Here is an 18,490-nt window from a genome sequence, read left to right on the forward strand (position 1 = left end):
GTGCAGGCACTCTCTACACACCGAGCTGTGCAGTGCAGCCTCCCCTCTTACCGGCTCTGTCTCTGTGCCTACGCCGGCCACCACCGGGGCATCCAAGGCAGAGCTCCCAGATCGGACACTGGTAATACGGCGAGTGCTCACCATCCTGCTCGCCTGCCCGCGCGAACTGCCACGCAAACTGCCTCGACCTGCTCTGTTTGCCTGCTGTGTTCACCGCGCTCCTGGTCGCCGCACTCCCTGGGTAGATTTTTAACCACTCACAGTTGGTGCCACTCCTCCTGTCTCCGCCCCCGGTGAGTCACCTCCTCGCAGTAGCTGAGCTCTTGGGCAAGTCCTGTCGAGGACTTGAGGCTCCCTCCTCAGTGGCTCTTGTCTCTCTGTGGTGAGTTTCTGGACGCTGATCTCCCCTGGCTCTGTTCCGGTGTTACAGGCGTCCTTTCTCAAGCTACTCCCCTCAGCAAGTCATAAAAGTGTATTATTTATGTTCTACCCTTCAGAAAACATAAAGACAGCCATTTGTATCAGAAAAGTTGTTATGCTATTTTAAGAGCACTGTAGAGTACCTTAGATAGCACAACTACTCAGTATGAAGGCAGTACAGAAACACAAAATGCTATCCATAAAGGAATAGGTGAAATTAATAATTTGTGAAAGACAGGAAGTCAAAGTTTATGTAACTTGGAGGCCTATGTTTTCTCTCTGGGTAGCGTAAAAAGGAAAAAAGGAAAAATATGAAAAAAAAGGAACTCCCCCCTGCTCATTGTAGGAGGGCTGGACTAGATGTCTTGGGAGGTCCCTTCCATCCCTACTATTCTATACTCTTTTGCTTCTATGAATTTATATATGAAGCACACAGTGGCAATATAACGTAGAAGTGAGAATGATTTTAATTAGAGGTGGACAGGACAAGTGTTTATTCTAACTTTGTGATGAACGTTTCAATTTCCTCACGTTTGCATCTTCTAGCAAATTTTGTTTCTAACCAGTAAAACCCCATCAAATATTTTTAAGGTTCAAATTAATCTGTATTATAATAATACTCACAAGAGTAATTATGCTTTCAGGGTGTATTTTAAAAGACATACACACATACTGGCTGAAAAAACTTAGAATCTGTATCAGTACTAGAACACTTAAATAGCGCATGAACACCCACGTAAGACCATATACCTATTTCTATATCATATGCAGCTAGATTTTTCATCTTGATTGAAGATTAATGACATGAGGCATCAATTTAAGATTAACAGAATAGTTACCAGTGCACATTTTCCTTCCTCACATAATTCCTTCTGTAATACAATCAATTAAATTAGTCTATTTTCACTGAGCTTTATCTTTGCTACTTTGTCTTTTTTAATTTTACCTGTGCCTTTCTTTCTAATAAAAAAATCATCTAGAAAACACTATGTTTGTTACAAGTCAATAGTGAAAAGTAAAGGAAGCAAAAACATATCTGGGATGTTATAACAGTTATTGCAAAATTATTCCTACTAGAAGCAGAAAGATTTCCAGAAAAAAAGAATGTAGTTTTATGTATGTGATGAGCATGAGGGAAATTATTCTCTTCCCCCATGAAGCTTATGATCCAACTCCCCCACCTATAAACAGTTATGTAAATGCTTAATTTGAAGCATATGAGTCATCTCATAGCTTACAGAGTGTTAAGCAGTTTCCTCATTGCAGAAGTGAAGCCTAGATCAGAGTGACAAGGGTGCTTTTTGCTAAGGTTTCAGTAGCAATTTGCTTAGAGCCCTTTCCAGTGTCTAGCTATTCAAGTTTTATTTATTCTTTTTCTAATAAGCTGAAAATAATACTGCCCTACAGATTATAGAATTAAACTTGACACCCTTTGTATAAATGCATTAATAAGCCTTACCCTTTCTTCACACTTCTTTATGTAGCCTGCCAAAACAACTAACCTCTTTGAGGAACAGATGAAGAAATAGTGACTGAAGAAATGAACAGTCACAAATGTAACTAGCAATACTTGTTAGCACAGCGACATTTACTGGTGTACACCAGAAGAAGGATCCATTGCAATTTTATTCTGGTTTGTACAGTAGAAACAGTAATGATAGATCTACAGTATGCAATGCATCCTACAGTTACATTGCCAGTGTGGTTCAGACTGAGTGACCTCTGGTACCGAAGCAGTACGGATGATCCAATATAGCATTTACAGCTATATGGCTTTCAGGACTTTAGCTATTATATCTGCATATTGCTTTACTATGTAATGTACCCAGGCTTACCCATTCGTTCAGCTAGTGCTGGACAGTCTCAGTTGTGGAGTCTCATTGACTTGCTGCCCTTGCATTTTAATTAAACACCAGTCCCAGTTAAGTTACTGTCCTTAACAGAAAAACCATGGAAACAAAGATGTGCCAAAGTTCCAATAGTGTTTCCAAGCCTCTTCTGCAGCACTTGAATCCAAAACCTGCAAATACTGGGAGAGATCCCAGCATCTTGGCTTAACAGGTCAGCCTTGATCCTGGGACTGTCCTGGGCCGAAAGCTCTGAGGTGCTGTCTGTTCAAATTAAGTAAATTAATCAGAAAAAAAAAAAAAGAAAAAAATCCAAGAAAACAGAATGGCAAGTCTATTTTATCAGGAGACATTTACCTGTCTCCTGATAACCTCTGCTTTTCCATCCCATTGTCTAAATTATGAAAAATTAATTCTGTTGAACCCAGTGTGCCCAGAATATGTATCATTCATTGTGGTCAGTTTATAAATAAAACTGTAAAAATTCTATATGAGATATGGTTTTGTTCCTGTCTAACCAGTCTAACAGTTTGCCTTGGTAATTTTAAATAATTTATTGTAGCTTTTAATGTTTCCACTTAGTGAAAGGATGAGCTAGTAGTTTTGTATTTTTTGTCCGTCTTTGTGAAAATCTGGGGTTTTGCAGTTCTACACAAACAACAGCTTATCTGCAATATCTCCCGTGTCACCAAGATAAGTTTTTATTCATTAAAGTGACATTTAAGTAGCTAATAGCTTTTTAACAGTAATATCTCTAAAATGAACAAAAAAGGAGATCTTTTTCCTTCAAAGTCCTCCTTTATGCAGAAAATGTCATGTCAACCTTTTTCTTCTGCCTTTTCGACAAATGCTCTTTTCAAACTTACATTTCGGTTTAATTCTAATATGTAACATCTGCTAATCATATTAGAAATGATTCATTTTATTCAGGATTGCAAACTTCTTCTCTTAGCTAGTTCTTATTTGTAATGCCACTTGCAAACCTGCTGTCAGCCAGTTTTCCCATATCTCTTTTGCAGTGTTGCTTTATTTTATCGGGGTTTTTTGATTCCTTATTACTCCTCCGACAAATTATTTTCATATTTGACGATCTCTTATGTTAGGGGCCTGTCAGATTCCAGTCTTCATAACTTTATGTGTGAAGACCAAAGTGTAAGATGTATTTCCATGTTAACAGGGTTCAGGTTGCCTCTCACTTGATCTGGGTGCTGGAAGTTTAGTCTTGGACTTGTCTCTAGGCAGAGGTGCTGGCAACTGCGGAAGATCTTTCAGGATAGAGAGGAGATGGAATGAGAAAGGGTGACTGTGGAAACATGACGCAACAGGAGTGTTGTGGGGTTTGTTTTAAGGAGAAAAAACAATACCTTTCTCTTTTATCTAAGCCTTTTACTGGAATCTGCTCTTTGACTACTGCAGTGACACCGAGTAGGTGCCAGATACCCATCTCAAAGAAGATCACTACCATTGTTCAGCTTCCCATAGACACACCCATGAAGAGGTCAAGTCCTGATATCAACAGCAATAGTCTTTTTCTGCTTCCCAGTTACTCCTTCCCCACAATACTGACATAAACCCTGAAAGTAGAAATAGTTTTTACAAGAAGCCCCTATTCAGCAGGACAGTTAAAAGTTACTACTGTTCCCAGTGAATTAGCTTTTCTCTCGCGCTCATTGGAACAGGTATTTGTTTTAGAGATTGACTCATAGGAAAACTGCAGGACCAACCACCCCATGTCATCCTATTATTTGCCTTGGACACCAAGGAAACACTCCCTGCCATCATAGTCTTGAAAAAATCCTCACTTTGTCTTTAAATGACTGCCCAGAGGAGAAACAACTTCGTCTTTTTCCCTCTGCCTTTTATTATTTTCCCCTGGTATTTTTATGCTTCTTGAATTATCTTATTATTTAACACTTAAACTTCATAATGTCACACTACAAAGTGTTTTAGGATCATAATTTATGTAAAATGAAGCTACATATACTTGCTATCCAAAATCTAATGCATTTAGAAAAACCCAAAAAACCAACAAACAACTCTTCCCAAACTTTAGTCATAATTATCTCTGATTATCCTGGAACATGAATAAAATAAAAAATAGCAGCTTGGGGCAAAGCATTCAACTGGATAAGCTCATGTAGCTGCTTCTTATCATACCAATAAATTCCCATCTTTTAACTTCTCAGATAAATGCACATGATTTTGCTTAAAAGCATGTTGTTGAACTTCCATCAGAGGGCTATGTTTTCCTGTTTCCTACTGCTAATGAAGCTGATTACAGGTCCTGTTTTTATATGTGCATCCTATTAAAACAAACAGATTAATTGCTTACAGAGGACAACCATATGATCTTGCTTTTTTTAATTGGTGTTGCTGTAGTTTAAAGTCTGTCAGCATTTTCATCATAAAATTAAAGCTGTTTTCAGGGACTATGACTCTCATATCTAGACATTTGCCTCCTGCTATTGAATACTGTCAGGTACAGGATGCTGCAATAATGAATCTTTGTTCTGAGTTGGTATGGGTGGGTGCTTTAGTCTTTCCCACTTTTTGTTTTTGAAGATTAATGATCCCAAATTAACATAAAAAAATGTGAAGGAAGTAAGATTTTAAAGTTTTCCCCCCCACCACACAATTCTCACTTCAGATAATCTGTATGACTTCATTTAAGATAAGTACATATTTAAACTCCATTGAGAGCGTACGTTATACATTTAGGAAACTGGCTGAATATGCAATCATTCAGTACTTAATGCCTTAGCACATTCATTTTGGACTGTTTCATAAATAATGCTAATTTTTCTCTGACTGCAATTATTACATATTTTTAAAGGGATTGATGCCAGATAGATGCCAAAGGACTTAAAGTAAGCACTGTACTAAGAGCTTTCTAAAAATCCATCCTTTTATTAGCCAGTAGTTTGTAGCATCACTTACAAATTATTGCATCAATAAAAATCAAAGCCTATAGCTGCAGTGGTATCCTTTAGACCTAATGATGGGCTATGCAATGCAAAGGTTAACATACACTCTTCTTCCCCAGATCTGGATTAAAATTCTAGCGCCATGTCACAAGTGAAAAGGGGTTTTGCCAGTCTACCCTGGTCCCTCTTGGGTTTTTAGTGTTTCAATGCTAAAAGCCATCATGCAGCTTGGAATGATTGGCAGCCTCTAATCTAGAGGAGCAGAGGACTGGGTGAATAGTAGAGCAGCTGCGAGTGGCATTCTGCACCTCTGAAGAGAGATGCTCTGTCAGAGATACCAGCCTGTCACTTTCCTGCTTGCACAGTTTGTACCATAAATGTTGCATAATGAATATTTGTCTCTCTTCCTGTAACCATCAGCTGTTGTACCTTACAAAGTCTGCTTTTAGTCCTTTCTTTGAGACTGCAAAAAAAGTTAAAAATTTTAAAACAGTAACAACATTATAGACAGCATTCTGCATTCCTGGGGCTTGTTACTTTTACTTTCACCTACTTTTGAGCTATTTCACAACTCCCATGTTTCTCAAAAAACTTAGAAAATTAAAACAAAAATTACAGTACTGGTGAAAATACAGCAGGAGGAGGGTAGGTTGTGTAAATTGATCAGGAAATTCAAATTTATGCTAGTAATGAGGATTGATATTCTGCTTGCTGACCTCAAATATTTGGCTTCAGATATAGGAGCCCTAAATCTTTCAGAAGTTTGGCTGCCAGGACCCTGTATAGTGCAACTATGGAAATTACAGCTAAAGGAGGATGAAGACAGACTAGAGAAACAAGGCCCATGAGGTTGCTGCAAGAAGATAAATAATTTAAGACTTACTGTTGTCCAGACATTCCAGTACTGAAGAACATCTCTTGGCAAAAAAGTGCCAGAAGACAAAATAATTTGATGACTAATTGTTCTAGAGAAGGAAGTTGTTTTGGATGAATTGCATTTTATGATGCCTAGCACTGCACCTACTTCAAACACACATGGGGACATCAGGCACTGCTTCTTTCTATTGTACCTGCTCAGGCCAGTTTCCTGTTAAAAGAGTGATAACCAATGTAAAGTCAGCCCTCAAGCAGGTGTTATTTAGGAGTACAAGAACAACTCTCCCTTTCTTGCCTGTGTGGCACAAGAACAGCTACTATCTGTGGAGGAGGAGAGAGATCGCAGATCTTCACCTATCCCAAAATTAGAGTGATGACAGGGCTGGGAGCAGTGGGCAGGCCCCATGGTGGAGCAGATGCTCTCATGTAAATGAGAACCCAGAAAGAGAATCTGCTGTGTGGCACAGGAACATGAGACAGGAATCCTGCGTTCCGCCAGACCCGTCTTTTTTTTCCCGTGGGAATTCTGGTTATAACACAGGTTCTCTCCTCCACTCATGTACCTGTAGGTCAGAAAGAAGGGTATGGCACTGACAATTCAAGTTTTTCCCCCATTTCTATATTTTTTTCTTTAAAGTCAGGTAGCACATATGTAGTGCTCAGTGGAGTCTTTTTATTTATTCCATTGGTGACATTTATGCAGCTTCCCTCACTAAGTGATATCTATAAATGTGCAATTACATAGAAGTAAATACTGAAAAAGCCTGTCTGCCTTTCATGTGGAAAGGAAATTGATTAATAGCAGTAAATTCCAGCATGTTTATAGTCTGTATATATGGTGCATATTTGTCATGGACAAGCAACTGAGTTGGTCCATTTGCATTTTTGTGAATGAGAGAGTTTTGTTTTCATGGATTTTGTTTCAGGGGCTTCTTTGGAAAACAGGGGACTAACTCACACATGCAAGAGAAATAGAAAGACTACGTGGTGTAATGACCGTGGTATAAAACCAAAAAACCTAGTGCAGTTAGAAACAGCATGCAGTCACATCTTTATGCAATTGAAATATCTGATATGTTGGGACTTTTAAATTATATAAAAAAATAATAGTCCATGTGATAATTAAATGGTAAACCAGCTATTTCTGAGGTTATGCTAAGAATTAGTATTTTCTCTCTCCATTGCACTATCTTCATGATATCAGGATTTAAAGCAGTACACCTAAACTGTATATATTCTTTTATTTACAGAAAAAACACAGTATGCATAAGCCTGAAATAACTTCCCACCCTCAGAAGCTTTATTGCAGTAAAAGGGAAAGTTGGTATTTATTTTATTTATCTGTTTATTAGTAATCAACAGGATCAGTTAACCAGAGCTTGTATTTTCAGTGGTGTTCAATGGCTTTCCTGGTGAAAATTTGAACAGTGTTTTGACATCATTTTGTACCAAATTGAAATATTTTGATGCGCCTAATAGATGTTTTATTTCAGTTGTGTTTATCCTGTTGTGCCACACTGCTTCATGGGAATAGTAATTTTTCCCCATCCAAATGCTTGCTAAGCTAGCCTCAGTCTTTTCGAAATTGACAAATCTGAAAGGTTGTCAGAGGAAGAGATAGGGTTTAATTGTTTGTTGTTTGTTATTTGGAATCTCAGTTTCCTTAATACTCACCTAGCAGGTGTAGATAATACTGTGCCTGCTACTTTCCAAAAACTCCACTTTAATAAGAAATCTTCCAAATGCATTCTGTTTCTGTCATATTTCTCAGAATACTTCCCTTGCTAAATAATCCCCTGCAACCTCCATGTCTTGCTTCCTTACGAGGAAAGAAAAAAGGGAGAGGAAAACTGTAGAGAGGCTGACCAATTAAAAATAAAACTGTAACTTACTATTTAATATATATGTATGAGTCCAAAGCTGAGGATTTGCTATATGTACTTGAATTACCTAATGATTGCATGAACACTACAATCCCTCTTTCCAAAGCAATAAAAGAGCAGGTATTATGAGACATTACAGTAAAACACAGTTTCTAACACTCTTCATTATGTGCTATGTCCCAAGAAATCAACTGGCTGAATAGTTAGGGGCTGAAATAACCACAAGAGGTAGAATAGCTGATAATTTGTATTGCCAGAATTGCCAGATCTGTTCCTTAAGATTATTGATATTTTCATTTCAGTGTGATCTGACACAATCATTTGTTTGCTACTATTTGGAAAATAAGTGTGTTATTTATCATTATCTAGAATCCAGAACATAGCCTGCATTCACCTTGTACAGAAAGCGTTATGCAGTGCACCTGAGACAGATGCTGTGAAAAGGTTCAGAGGCTGCTGCTGGTTGTCATGATTTATGTGCAGGGTTTTTTTGACATGGAGTAGCACTCACTAGAGACCGAAACAATCCCACTATATTCTGTTCAGAAAGAGCAAGAAAACAGGATTTATAACAAAACCTCCACAGCAGGACATTTGAATGTTTTTATCTTCTAAGCCAACATTCTTCATGTTTAAAAAAAAAAAAAAAGAAAAAGAAAAAAAGAAAGAAAAAAGGTCAATTATTTTCAATAACAGTTTTCACAGTTAAAAGAAAGTAAAGTAAAAAGAAAGCTGTGCTATTGCAAGTGTTCTTTATTAGAAAATTATTGTCACTGTAGTCATGGGTGAACTGGATTTAGCATTATGTTCAAGTAGCTCCTTAGCATAACAAGTCTACCAACGGCTGCATTCTGAGAGGAGCTGCCTAAGTCCCACCTCCAATCTGCTGCTGCTTTGCCTCTAGATTTGGTATGGGAAGGAGGAAAACGTTGTCAGACCTGTAATGGCTTGAAACTTCCTTAACTAATAGAGAAATTATTACAGCTTTGTAATTTCTTGGGGCCCAGAGTAACATCCAGGATACTGCAGTCCTTAATATATTTATAAGCAATAAATACTCTTTACCAGAGGGATACACATTGTTTTTGGTTGGTTTTGTTGTGTTTGGGTTTTTTTTCCCTAGTCTAACCTCTTTGAAATGTGAAAAGATCAACAGTAAAACCCTCCTGCTTTTCTAGGTGTTTCTCAAGACGTTACCCAGAGCAGGACTTCACAAAGCTGAAGTTCCAAGAAACCATTCTGGTCATCTGAGACTACTGAGGGGCAGTGGTATCCCTGGGTGCCTGACCTACCTGCCCCAATTTCGAGGCACAGAGATCATGAGGAGTAAGGTGTTTATATGGGACTACTTACAGCTGTCCTTATGGGACTCGTTTATGCAAAAGGAACTTCAGGCTGCTAGATAAGTTTGTTTTCTTACCATGTAGCATCATTAAAAAGCAAAAGCCACAGCACCATAGCCAACAGCAGTACGGTTGAAAAAAAAAATTCAGAAACAACACACTGAACAATACTGAGCTATGAACAGTGTTGTCAGATGTAAAGTTCCCAAGTTATAAGTCTGTAACGGCTAAAAAACATGAAGTTTTACATTTAAAACCACCTCCATATTTTTTTCTTTATTTTTTTTTCCATTTGAGCTGTTTTGTTATCTAGGATATTTTCTTGTGACTTGTATCTAAAAATAGCTATGCTTTTAAAACAAAACATATTTTTTGATTTGACAGAGAGGGCACAGGAAAATAGCGTTTGAGAAATGCATTTGTCTAAAACAAATCATGAGAAAAATATGAGCTCCTAGAGTAAAAGTTAAGTCAAGCTTGTAAAACAATTGCAGTGACTTTCTTTTCTTTAGCAACTCTTGCTTTATACTTGTGATAGTTGTCTCCCACTCCAGCTTCAACTTCTGAAGAGGAAGGAATGAAAAATACTTGCTGAATAACTAATTTACCAGACTGACATTACCATCTATCAAGAGGAGAGACCTGCTGTTAGGAAAATCAAGTTTATTGGTTCAGGGGTTTTGTTACCTCTTGTGAAAAGAAGGTTAGTTTAACAATGTATGTACCTGAGAGATGTTCTGGACATTTTGGGCCCAAAATCCTATACATAATTTCTTTTTCCGCAGTCTGCTGTGGCGGTTGGTTTCTTCATTGACTTTCTCTCTGACAGTCCTGCTGCTAAAGAGCCCATTCAAAGCAGAAAGGATTTGGGTTTCTTTTCCTCCACAAGCTATGAAGCAGTCCATAAAAAAATTTAATTTTCTTAGGTTAATCTGAGATCTTACCATATATGTTTCAGTACAGCACCTTATTAAGTGTTGCAGACTTGAATATCTCACAGCTGACAGCAAGAAAATTGTGAACAGCAACATACAGGCACATACAGACCTTCATTAAGTTTCCTACATTGAACTGTATTTCAGCAGTTGGAAGCCTTGCAGCGTAAAGGGCCCTTCATATGGCAGTGGATGAGTGTCAGTGGTCAGATGAGTTTAGCCCTATGGTAAATGAGGGTTAGTTTCTAAGTAAAAAGCTCCAACCAACCAAAACCAGAACAACAAAGAAAATCCTTATGAATGAGAACTTTTTCCAATTAAAAAAAAAAGGAAGTTCAGGGAAGTAATTTTTTAATGTCTCCATTAAATAATCATATCTACAAATCCAGTGAAAGTTCAAAAGCTACAGTCTCTCTGATCTTGTTGCAAACCTTTAGCTGATTTTTTTTTCCTTTGGTGGAGGAATGATAGTGTGTACTCTAAATTTACACATTTATAGCCTGAAGAACTTATTCAGTATGTAGTACTCAGTCCTGTGGAACCAACATACTGCGCTGCAGCATAGCAAAATATGGACAGGTTTATTAATGAGGAGATATAGCTGCATAATCACACTCAGCCACTTTGTATGATGCATTCATGATGATATTTAGTGGAATGATAATACCCAGCCCTTTCAAACCTACATTCAGTGAATTCAGAGAAGAGGGAATTTGTACATTGTATCTTCACAATTGTACGAATGCAAGGCGATGGCTTGCCAGGCATCACAACGTACCACTCAGTGATGAGACTAGAACGTAGCAGTTCCAGGCTTACAGTTACATTTCAGAAAACATTTTTTTAAATTATTTATATTTTAAATTGGCCTAACCTGCCATATGAAACATTCAGCAAGACAGTTACAATCTGGTGAGAAAGTCCAAGATACCAACGTGTGAAAATGTGTGTGTAAACTGGAGGCCAGCATAGCAGTAGGTGATATTTTGTTTAGGCAAGAAAGGAATCAAGAGGAATCTCTGCAGTTCACCCTGCTCTAAGGGAGGACTTACAGATCCCAACAATATAGTCATCCAATGGAGCCTCATGACCCAAAAATATATTGTACCTTATTTTCTTTTGGATTTTGTTGTTTGGGTTTTTTCTTAATCATGTTTATAAGAAGACTTTCAAGAAGTGTTGAACTGTTTTAGGACATGGGACTTCTCTAAATACATGAGCAGCTTCTACCTGTCTACCAGCTGAGCTTGGCAGATGACACTGGTAAAAGAAGTGGGTTATTGACTTTGTGAGGAATTGACACCTATTCCTCACACCTAAGAACAGCTTTAACATCCCTCCACTTGGAAGATTGGTATTTTGTCAGTACTTTTTCTCTTATATGACCAGAAAGAATTGTTTTAATTCATGTGTGAGACATTTTGACTGCATCTGCCTTGCCCTTTTATAACTTCATTTTGAAACATTAACATTACAAACAAATGGCATACTTACATTATAAATGGCATACTTATAAGTGTGAAAGTATTGCCTTTGCATAAGTTTTATAAATGTTTTATGTTGTACGATAAAAGAAAGTCCTGTATTTCAGTACACTCATACATTTCCACTCTTGCAGCCCTCAATATTACTAGATGCTGAGCATGGCTCTCAAACCCTTCACTTCCATAATACATCTTTGAGGATTTTTCTAAAAAATGACAGCAAAACTCTGATAATTGTCACTGCTTCCAACAAAAATCTTTGCCCTTCACTGAAGAATCTGTCAAATCCAAGACTAGAATGAGTTCCATTACGGTGTATGCTAACATGTATGACTGGTGCAAGTGTAATTTAGACTGCCCATACAAGATGACATTTCACTAACCACAAAACATTCACTATTTGGTAATTACAACAGATTCTTAGCAGGGTGATGATTTTAATTATAGCTTATACACTAGGAATTTACTTTGGGTTTGTTTTGTTGTTTTTTTTTTTAATGTTTAGAAGGTAAACAGTGCCCTCTCCTGCACATAGGGTCCCATAGCAGTAGTTTGCAAGGTGCCCCAGATGTTTCCAATTAGAGAAAATGGACACAAACCCAGTGTGTTGCTCTGCTGAAGGGATTTGTTGGTTTCAGGGAAGTACACTTTGTTGTGGTCCCTACTTGTATTCTGCTTTACTTGGAAGCAAAACTAACAAAAATTACTCTCCATTTAGACGGCAAAGAGCTTTTGATTAATTTAGCTTGAACCCAGCTGGCTGGCATTGATACTGCAAGTTTATCACAGTGAGCAGCAGGAATATGTAGTACTATATATTCCAGTTTTTACAAACATCAGCTCAGTAAAAGCATATTCATCATCAGAAATAAGGTTGATGGAGAAATATTCAGTTGAAGCTTACTTTTTGGGTGCTCTTTTACATGTGTTTATTACATTATTTCACAGTAAAAAATTATACTGAGAAGTCAAAAGCCTCACTTTTTTTTTATCCCTTCTTGAGAATGCTGTGTTTTGGTTTGATTTTTTTTTGGGTGTGGGAGCTGTTAATAGAAAGAAGTGCTGTCAGTTTCACTTACTAATTCTGATCTCATGCCTCTCGACTTTTCCAGGGTCCATAAAATAATCAGTTTACACAAGGCACAACTTGAGACAGAACATTCTCAAGAATTTACAGCATCTCACAGCAAAGGGGACAGAGAGAGAGAGAGATAGATTTCTCTACTAATTTAATTTAAAACACGTAGTTAATTTAAAACACATAGTTAATTTAAAATCTGTATTTATATTCCATCAAAAATGGACTATAAAACCGTAATAATCCAGCATTTACAGAAAATTTTAAAATAATGTAATAAAAAGCATTACATATCCATTCATCAGACTTTTACAGTTTTTGAATCACTTCTGTAATTTTTCCCAGCACACAAAATACATGGAGAGGAATAGCTGTGTAGGGTTAACTGTGAGTGATGTCTATTGATTGGCTGACAGGTTGATTTATACATTAACTTAAACATGAAGCTATGCAGCTCTTGTATTTGTTCACTTAAATTTTGAATGCTTTCTAAAAATCTGCAGGCTTCTTAAAACCAGACTGCCCATGCAGAGCAGCTAAAGCTGCCAAATTAGGCATTGTCTGTCTTCTCACCACAAAGGTGTTCTTCTAGGGAAAAATGCAGCCCATCCTACAGCATACACTTACTCACATGAGGGCAGGTCTGGAGCAGATATCAAGATGCAGTCCCAAAATACTCTGTCCACTCCTAATAAAGCCCTTCAGCCAGCTTTTGCCCATTACTTAGATGTGCCTACAGCTGGAAGCATCTCTGCTCCACCAAGTGAGCTCCACTGCCCTCTGCAATAAGCTGTGAGTTTTGCAATAACAGACCTCTTCATTAATGGTCACAGTTGGTCATTAGTTGGTCACTGAATCTTTCTTGATGACCTGCTAATGAACTTCCCACTGACTTATTGTGAAGATTGCCCAAGGTAGATGGTATGGGTAATATATAGCTGAACACCCTGCACACTAATGGCCTTTACTCAGCGGCTGCAGTTGACACAGAACTACTAAGAGATGTTACATCCTTCCTATTTTATTTCTCAGATGTAAATATTTCATGATGAATAGAACCTTTGAATTCCATGTTTAAAAATGTTTACTTATTTTTTTAAGGGAGAATTTTTTTCAAGAATTTTGTAAGGGAAAATGGTGTTAGTGCTACAAATTCTTCTTTTCTGACATTTTTGCCCTTTACAGACGAAGCTTATTTTTAAAAAACAAACCTGTGCCCATTAATATTCAACTATAAAAGGTTTTGAGGTCTGTACAGTGCAAAAATCAGTTCTCAGTGGATATCTGTTTGCTGCAGGAGCCCGGAGAACTTTGGTGCTTCAGCACCTGTGGTGCCTAATTTCTGTGAATCATGGATAAGTTTGCCAGAATGTGGGAATTCTTAAAGAGCCAAGGCCACATAGTGAGCGATCCCGATACCCTGAGCCTTATTACTGTAAAGTAAGAAGGTTTTTGGCAGGCATAAGCAAGGTCAATTGTCTTGTTAGGCCTCTGTAATTTTCCAATGAAAACGTGCAGAGAATGATCTCTGCCAAGATTGTAGTTTCCCACTGTGTTTTTAGAGTAAGGTATTTAATTACAATTATAACAAGTTGTAAACATTAGCTTTGTAAACAGTAGTAACCTCTAGACTAACCAATTAGAGCTCAGTATCCAAGGCTGTTACATAAGAAAACTAAGGGTGTAAGGATATAAAAGGAGCACTGTATCTGAATAAACTTTGGCAATCGCTTGATCACATTGATCGTCTCCGCGTTGTTCGTGACTCCTGCGTCAACACCAGAAGCTACAGTCTCTTTAGCTATGATCTTGATGGCTCTTAAAAGCTGAAAAGTTTCAACAGGGCCTTGACTTGGTGGGAAAGCTCCAGAAAAAAAAAGCCCAAGAAGTGACAGTGATGCATTAGGTAGCACTCTTCCCTTTAATACAGGGAGATAATCACAATTATCACAGGGAACTGCTTTTGATTTTGATGTGCAGGTACTTTCTTTTTAAAGAGGGATCAGAATCCACCAGTGCTGTTATGAAGGATATGGTTATGAAGGATTTCACAGCCCTGAATTTGTGCTAGATTGGATGACTGTGGCAAGATATTCATAATCCTTTAAGGTTTTGTATTTTCATTTTCATGTGCTCAGGTATGATAATTATAAAGCACAGCATGACAAAAATCCAGTTTATATCTGCTATGCCACTGCTATAATAAACTGGGTTTCCATCTGTTAAAATGTCCAGGCAACAACCAGGAAGTTTGTTATGTTCTATTACAGGTTTTCATGCACTTGACCCGTGTTAAGTGGTTCCCAAGGCTTATCTCACACATTAGTCAAAGATTCATTTTCATACTTTTTGATTATGAATGATACTGTCCTCTCCATCTTACTTTCAAGAACTGGGATACTCCTGTCTCCTTAGCAAGCATTCCTGACAAAGAGTGTGGCACTAACCAAAAGTTCATAAGATGTCTAAAAGCAATTTAATTCCTAAGTAGCTTGTGAAAGCAACATAGATGTTTACTTGGCTTGCTGTTTCACATTTTGATTACAAACATTTGATTCTGCACCTTTTACAGTGTGGATGTGAGAGTTCAAACCAGATAGAAGAGTCAGATGCTTTTACAGAAAACCACAAATAGTTTCAGATAAATAAGGCATTTCTTTAATAATTACTCATCTTCTTTTTATACATATCCTGTATTTGTTTCCATACTGAAAAGTAAATAAGATGTTCAAAATAAATGTTTGAAGAAGATTTGAGAAGGACCAGGTCCTCACCCAAAGCAGTATGTTTTTAAGAAAATTCATTGAACCCAGATGGACTTCTCATGGCATCTCCATACAAAGTGGTGTTAACAATGCAGGTTTTATTTCTTTTTTTTTTTTTTACAATCATTAGATAAAAAATTGAAAATGTAAATAAAATATGAGTTTCATCTCAGCAGGAATATAAGCTCCATGAAAATACCCTCCTCAGGGGGGGAAATAACACTCTTTAAATCACAACACTTCTTTAAATCACTGTGTAATTATCCGCTAAAGAAATTCAAATAGTGGTTTAGAAGAGTTGGCGTATGTATTCACAAACATCTTTACATGAGCAAATGGGAGATCTTTAACTATGGCTGTCCTCTAGTTTTATCCCATTTTAACAATACACAAAATGCATGCAAAGTACTGTCTCGATCTCTGTATGTGCTCTAGCTGAAACCCTAAAACCAAGTGGTGCTAACACAATGTAAAACTAAATAATGAAAATAAACCAAAGTTAAGGTGTATTACATTTTTAAATTTCACTCAAATGATTAATTATGCTGCATACATGTTGAATTTTTACTTTTTGCTGTGCTGCATACACTTAATGGTTATTCCTATTCATACAGCAAGACATGTCCTATAATGTACAGAATGAGATCATGTATATTCCTTTTTCAAGTTTCAATGTTCAATACTTGTCTGATAAGTTAATTTGGTAATGAGCACTCATCTTCCTACTGGCGTTCCCCTGGAAATGGTACTCTACGGGAATCTACCAGCCTCTTTGCAGAAGCCATTGCAAAGCTGAACTCACATAGATGTGATTGCATGTTTATCTTACCTAATGTGTATCTGTTTTCACAGAAAACATGGAAAATCAAGTTATCTCTTTCTGAGAAAAAACAGTCTTTCATTTCCTTACCAAACATAGAAAGCTTGGTGAAAGAATACAAAATTGAATCCTATTCTCACATAACATTTAACTTCATTTTTATTTTATTCATTTTCAGAAAATATATTGAACACTAGTGGCAAGATAAGTAGTTACTTCTGGATGTTTTCAACAGCAGCTGGAAATTGAGGGTCTACAGATTTTATATTTTTTAATCAACAAAAGCAACTGATTCAAAACTTATATTTGTTTTTAATAGATTTTGAAATGATACATTTTCTTACATTTTTTGTAACAGGCAGTTCTGCTAATCTAACCTGCCGAGCTTTCTTTGGGTATAGTGGAGATGTCAGTCCTTTAATCTATTGGATGAAAGGGGAGAAGTTTATTGAAGATTTGGATGATAGTCGAGTCTGGGAAAGTGACATCAGGTAAAAGAAATTCTTTTTTTTTTTTTTTTTTTCCAGTTAATATATTTTCTTGATACTGTATTACTGGTTCTCACAGACTAACTCAGGAACACTTTGTTTCTGATCCCTGGTTTTGCAACATCCATTCTTTACCTTTTCAATTCCACCCATACAAAACAGAAAAATGCACACCTTGGCCAGATCTGATCTTAGAGATATTAACTATTCTATGATTCTATATGCAAAAGCAGAATAGCTTCCTGATAAGTACTGTAGTGTTAAAGGACTGGAACTTGCACAGCAACTTTTAAAAACTGTAGCAATCTAAAATAACAACCACTAAGACCGTCACTAAGATGAAATACAGAAAAATAAACAGAGCAAGAAAAACAGCTTAAAAGAAGTCTTTTAAAGCATGGAGCCTTACATAAATACTGATGTCTGGCTTCTCTTCGGAATATTTTGCTTTCTTTTCTTCAAGGCAAAAACTGAGTTTCCTGAGATGTTATTTGCCCTGTGAGAGCCAAGCATCCTGTAATGTGGGCTGCCTTTATCTGCTGAAATACATGTTTTAGAGAGGATCTGGCAATTTCAACTGTGTACTTCTATGGTTCCTAAAAGTACTGCCTCATATGGAAAATAAGAAAAAAGTGGTTTTGTATTGGGAATTACATGCTTGACATAGTATACCAATTTCTATTCATTATAAAGTGTTCACTTGGATCTGAAGAGAGTTCTTTTTCATTTATAATTCTGCATGTGTCTATATATCATGGATAAACCCAGAAATTAAGGCAAATCTAAATGTGCATTAAAAAAGACGCTAAATAATCATGGATATGTTATCTACATGATTGTTTAAAATAGAACAAAATAAGTGTATTTATACTTCACCTTTTACATAAGAGTTTACTATATCATCAAAAGACATGAAGTCACACACATTTTCACCTAAATCTTGGGATTCTTGAGTGTAACCAAAATAACAGACAATTTTTTTTAACAAAATGAAGAAGGCCACATAGACATTCAAGTTCATCATCCCAGATACAGGCAAAATGAAAGTGTATTTCACCCCAATGTACTTTAGGTTTATTGTATAAATACACTAAATTGCATGTGACAACCAGATCAGCTGTACTTCACATCTAAAGCTCTTCCTAAGCTTTTTAACCAAAGACTTGGTATTTTGAAAGCTGACAAAAAGGTAAGAAGAACCTCACTACAATTCTCTTGTTTTGTGGAGGGAGGAGCAGGAAAACTAGTTTCCACTTCTTTTGCCAGGTGTGAGGTGAGAGAGCAGCCTAGAAAGGTTTGTCATTTGCTTTCCTGGGTTTCTAAAACCACTGGTGGGCTTACTAATAGGGAAAGAAAGCAATGTGAGGATAGGTGGAGTCTTATGCAGGAGGTGAGCAGCATCTGGTATACATATTCTTTCTGCTGATTTATAATACTAACTAAAATACACTCTAAATAATTTTTCAAACCATAGCATGAACACATTATTTCAGAGTGGCACATCGGAGAACCTCAGAAAGTGCACAAATAGTGTGGTCCAAACTCCTAATGTGACCCTAAACCCCAAAATAATTGTTTTCAGTTTTCTAACATGACAAAACTTCACATACTACTGATCAGTGTGCAA

The 18,490-nt window shown here is 36.9% G+C and overlaps 1 protein-coding gene across 1 annotated transcript in view; it reads left to right on the forward strand.

The window, feature by feature from the left end:
• The window catches only part of IL1RAPL1 (interleukin 1 receptor accessory protein like 1), a 346,993-nt gene that overhangs the window by 299,812 nt on the left and 28,691 nt on the right, over positions 1 to 18,490 (forward strand). Inside the window, exon 6 of the mRNA XM_034074647.1 lies at positions 16,734 to 16,866. Within this exon, the coding sequence (XP_033930538.1) occupies positions 16,734 to 16,866 (133 nt within the window). The remainder of the gene's footprint in view (positions 1 to 16,733; positions 16,867 to 18,490) is intronic.

The sequence above is a fragment of the Melopsittacus undulatus genome, chromosome 2, assembly GCF_012275295.1.
Source record: "Melopsittacus undulatus isolate bMelUnd1 chromosome 2, bMelUnd1.mat.Z, whole genome shotgun sequence".
In the NCBI taxonomy this organism is placed as follows: Eukaryota; Metazoa; Chordata; class Aves; order Psittaciformes; family Psittaculidae; genus Melopsittacus; species Melopsittacus undulatus.